This window comes from Cyprinodon tularosa, unplaced genomic scaffold, assembly GCF_016077235.1.
Source record: "Cyprinodon tularosa strain WSP-4 unplaced genomic scaffold, ASM1607723v1 ctg277, whole genome shotgun sequence".
NCBI lineage: Eukaryota > Metazoa > Chordata > Actinopteri > Cyprinodontiformes > Cyprinodontidae > Cyprinodon > Cyprinodon tularosa.
The window spans coordinates 1,172,317-1,176,062 of record NW_024038982.1 but is presented as its reverse complement, the minus strand read 5'-3'; the positions used below and the strand labels follow the sequence as shown (position 1 = coordinate 1,176,062).

The window sequence follows — 3,746 nt, the reverse complement described above, 5'->3', positions numbered from 1 at the left end:
TTTTAGTATCACTGTGTTCTTGGGCAAAACACCTCACCGGCATTGTAGGCAACTGACGGTGGTTGGGGGGACTGGGGGGGGCAAAAATTTTTCTGTCATTAAGCCCCAGGGCAACTGTAGCTACAATGTAGTTTGTTACCCTCAGTGTGTGAGTGAATGACTGAATGCAGTGTAAAGTGCTTTGGTCAAGTCCTGTGGCAATTTAATATAAAAAGCATAACACAATTTAAACATATTTTTTTTTATTTTTTTTTAAAAAGAGTAAATGCACCCATTTCCTTCAGCAATATAAAACTAAACTTAGCGTTAAAATAATTTATGCATTTTCAGCTGTGCAACATCAGTTTGACGCATGCTTACAGCAAAATTCCTAAGGAAAGTGTTTCATGTTAAGAAAATAAAAACACATAAAAAAAAACTAGATTCACAAAATGAAATATGTGCCAAAACAAAAACCCTACACCACGTTTTTATTTTTTTTTATTTAATTAATGAAAAAGGATCTAGAGTAATTCTAACCAGTACTAGGACCTACCTCCACTACATGTAACATTTATTGTTTTGACATACATGGCAATTAAAATTACGATGACACTTTTGAAGAAACTGGGACATTTGGCAGTTGGGATGTTAGTGAATGGAGAATTGGTCTTTATCTCAGACTTGCAGGAACAAAGCATTTTCCTAGATATACAGGATTTTCTTTGGACTTGGTGTCTGTATCTATGTTACACCAATGATGGATTCAGTTGCAATTATGTTGCTTTAGTTGGTTGAATTCACTGACCACTTGCTGGGCTGCTGCACTAATAATTTTAAAGCTACAACTTTAAAAGGTCAGTTTACAATAATGTGGAGAGACCGACACCCACATTTATTCTGTTTACTTGGATATGCTTAATGTCAACGGAAACATTGTATCCCACCCAAAATGAAACAAGGACACTGGTGTACCTGATGACATATCTACACAACTACATGACCCTGAGATTTAGTGCAAAAAATGCTGGTAGTGAATATGTATATTTCAGTGCATCTGTCCTTATGTCTTCTTGTTCTACAGTGGGATATGTTATTTGCTCTTTTGAAAGAGTTTCTCCTTTTTTAGTTATTGTTTGGGAGCCTCTGCTTTTTGCTCCTCTTGTTTGGGGGGCTCCGCCTTTTTCTCTTCTGGTTTTGGAGCCTCTGCTTTTTGCTCCTCTTGTTTGGGGGGCTCCGCCTTTTTCTCTTCTGGTTTTGGAGCCTCGGCTTTCTGCTCCTCTTGTTTGGGGGGCTCTGCCTTTTTCTCTTCTGGTTTTGGAGCCTCTGCTTTTTGCTCCTCTTGTTTGGGGGGCTCTTCCTTTTTCTCTTCTGGTTTTGGAGCCTCTGCTTTTTGCTCCTGTTGTTTGGGGGGCTCTTCCCTTTTCTCTTCTGGTTTTGGAGCCTCTGCCTTTGGCTCGTCTTTAATGCCGCACATAGTCCTTTAAAGAAAAGGCGAAACTATTTTTAAAACAACACATCATTGTGATCTTATTCTGCAAATGTAATAAAAGTAAAATGATAACTTTACTTTATGGGGTCTGGTTGTTCTTTCAAGAAGTTACAGACTTGGCTTTTTTCGGACAGCTGCTTTTTCAGTCGATCTATTTCTGCATTCCACTCAGTCTTCTCCTTCTCCTTTTCGGCTGTGAATGGTACATCAATAGGAGATTTAAATGTATTGCTAATAAGTTAGGGTTACTGTAGGTGTTACAACAAAAACAAGCATAACCCCATTGCTAACATTTGAAGTACGCTTACCCTTCAGGTTGTTCAGGTTTGTCTCCTGCGCTGCCACTTGATCTGCACCAGATTTCTGTCAATGAACAAACAGATGCCAAAAAAAAAAAAAAATGTTGATTCCATTCGACTTTGCATAGATATTTATAGAAATTTATATTCAGGCACTTGGTATATGTTGGGAAAACCACTGATTTGCTCTTGGAAGTAGGAGCTGCCTTGACTCTATGATAATATAGAAGAGTGAACTTCCTAACCCCTAGCAATTGTCCACCTAGCAAGAAGTCCATCTTGTTTTTCTGGTTAGTGCTGAATGAACAAGTCATTTGACATTCCTTAACACGATACAATGTGTACCAGTTTTTAGGTTAAAAAATGGATCCTACAGAATTAATATCAAGAGAAAAATTATTATTACTATAAATTATTCCTCCATTAAAAAGGTATGAGAGGCACTTATAAATTTTTTGATCAAAATACACAGATTTAGTGTAGTCGCCTTCCATTTTTCTCTAATAAGGGTAAGTATGCCTTTTTTCACACCACCCTGATCATTTTGCAAATTATAATATTTACAGAGAAAAATAATAATTTCATAATTACACATAATGTGGAATAAATTAGACCAATTGTTTATATTTTCCCCATTATTGGACAAATATATATCGATTAGATGCTGCAGCCCTCAAAGCAACAGGTTGCTTGCTCCAACTGAGGGCTGATGATGTATTTTGGGAGTGGAAAAGGGGAGAAAGTGACAGAGAAAAACAAAATAAATCAATACCCAGATTCTAATTAGATATAGAAGAACAAATTATGCAAAACTGCTTTATGTTAATATAATGATAAATTTGTATCAAAATATTTAGATGAACTTTCAATAAAATAGCCGATCTGTGTGTTTTAATTGGATGCATTAGATGTAGTCTATGTTTTAAGTGATTTACACAGATTTTTTTCAACCAACTAGTCACCTTGGAGCCATCGCAACCGTTTAAATCCCCCGTCGACTTCTCTGTTTTGGTCTTGAGAACATTCACTTCTTCCTCTAACGCCTTCAGCTCCTTCTGCAGGTTGTCCAGCTCATTCCTAGTCTCCACCTTCTCGTTCTCGTACTCCTGGAGAACATCGCTGGTCACCCGCAGTTTGATATCCTGGAACCGGTTGCGCTTCTCCTCCTTCTCGTGCTCCTTTTTGCGTATCTTGATGTATCCCACCAAAACCACAGACACCAGCAAAGTGAGAGGAAGCACAAACGCGATTTTCATCCTGAATAAACACCTTCCTGTTTTTTTTTTTTTTTTTATGAAATTAAGTTCCCTTGAAGTTCAGAGTGTTAATTGTTCTTTCTCCAGGTTATTTACTCCTCATCCGCCATGAGAAATCCTCAGCTTAAAGAGAAAAGCTCCGCGTCACCGTTTGCGCCTCCTCTTTGCGCATCGCTGGCAAACTGAAGCCAATCGATCACTCACCTGTAGCTGACTCACCTTAGTTTTCTTTTTTGCTCAACATTGGGATTGATGCTGTTTGGACAAAAAGACACGCCCCCTTCCTGAATAGTTTCTAAAAGAGGAACAGGTTGCTGCACCTGTTACCATACCCTGGTAACACCTCAAAACGTGTTTTTCCAGTTTGAATGAAAAACTTCTGAGTTTTTGATTGAGGTTGTCTTAAAAGCTTATCAGGAGTAAATATATTTTACCTTTATACTCTTAATTATTTTCTAGTACATATCTAGATTGACTGAGATTAAAGTGCACTTCATTTCCTATGAGGCAACTTCCATTTAAAACAATACAAGTACTATTTAAACCCATAAAATAGCTTCACAACTGCTCTGAACCTTACATAACAAGGTAACTGATTAACTAGAGTGTGCATCATTAACAATGTATCCCTGAGAAACACATACCGAGAACGGAACATATAAAATATTACATGTCAGAGTAAATGCCTGATATATGTGATGAGAAAATGTGGGAAAAAAA

The 3,746-nt window shown here is 37.5% G+C and overlaps 1 protein-coding gene across 2 annotated transcripts; it reads right to left on the bottom strand.

Annotated features, from left to right (window-relative positions):
- Window positions 1-464: 464 nt before the first annotated feature.
- On the bottom strand, window positions 465-3,255 carry zgc:174935 (uncharacterized protein LOC796019 homolog). 2 transcript variants are annotated; one of them, XM_038290159.1, is made up of 5 exons: window positions 2,733-3,255; window positions 1,780-1,834; window positions 1,550-1,664; window positions 1,424-1,460; window positions 465-1,363 (listed from the first exon to the last, which is right to left on the bottom strand). In XM_038290159.1, exons 1-5 carry the CDS (start codon window positions 3,024-3,026, stop codon window positions 1,109-1,111), a joined length of 756 nt encoding a protein of 251 aa, XP_038146087.1. In that variant the 5' UTR covers window positions 3,027-3,255; the 3' UTR covers window positions 465-1,108. The 2 variants fall into 2 exon arrangements, with proteins under 2 accessions (XP_038146087.1, XP_038146085.1); XM_038290157.1 differs by having other exon boundaries at window positions 465-1,460; window positions 2,733-3,252.
- Window positions 3,256-3,746: the final 491 nt, after the last annotated feature.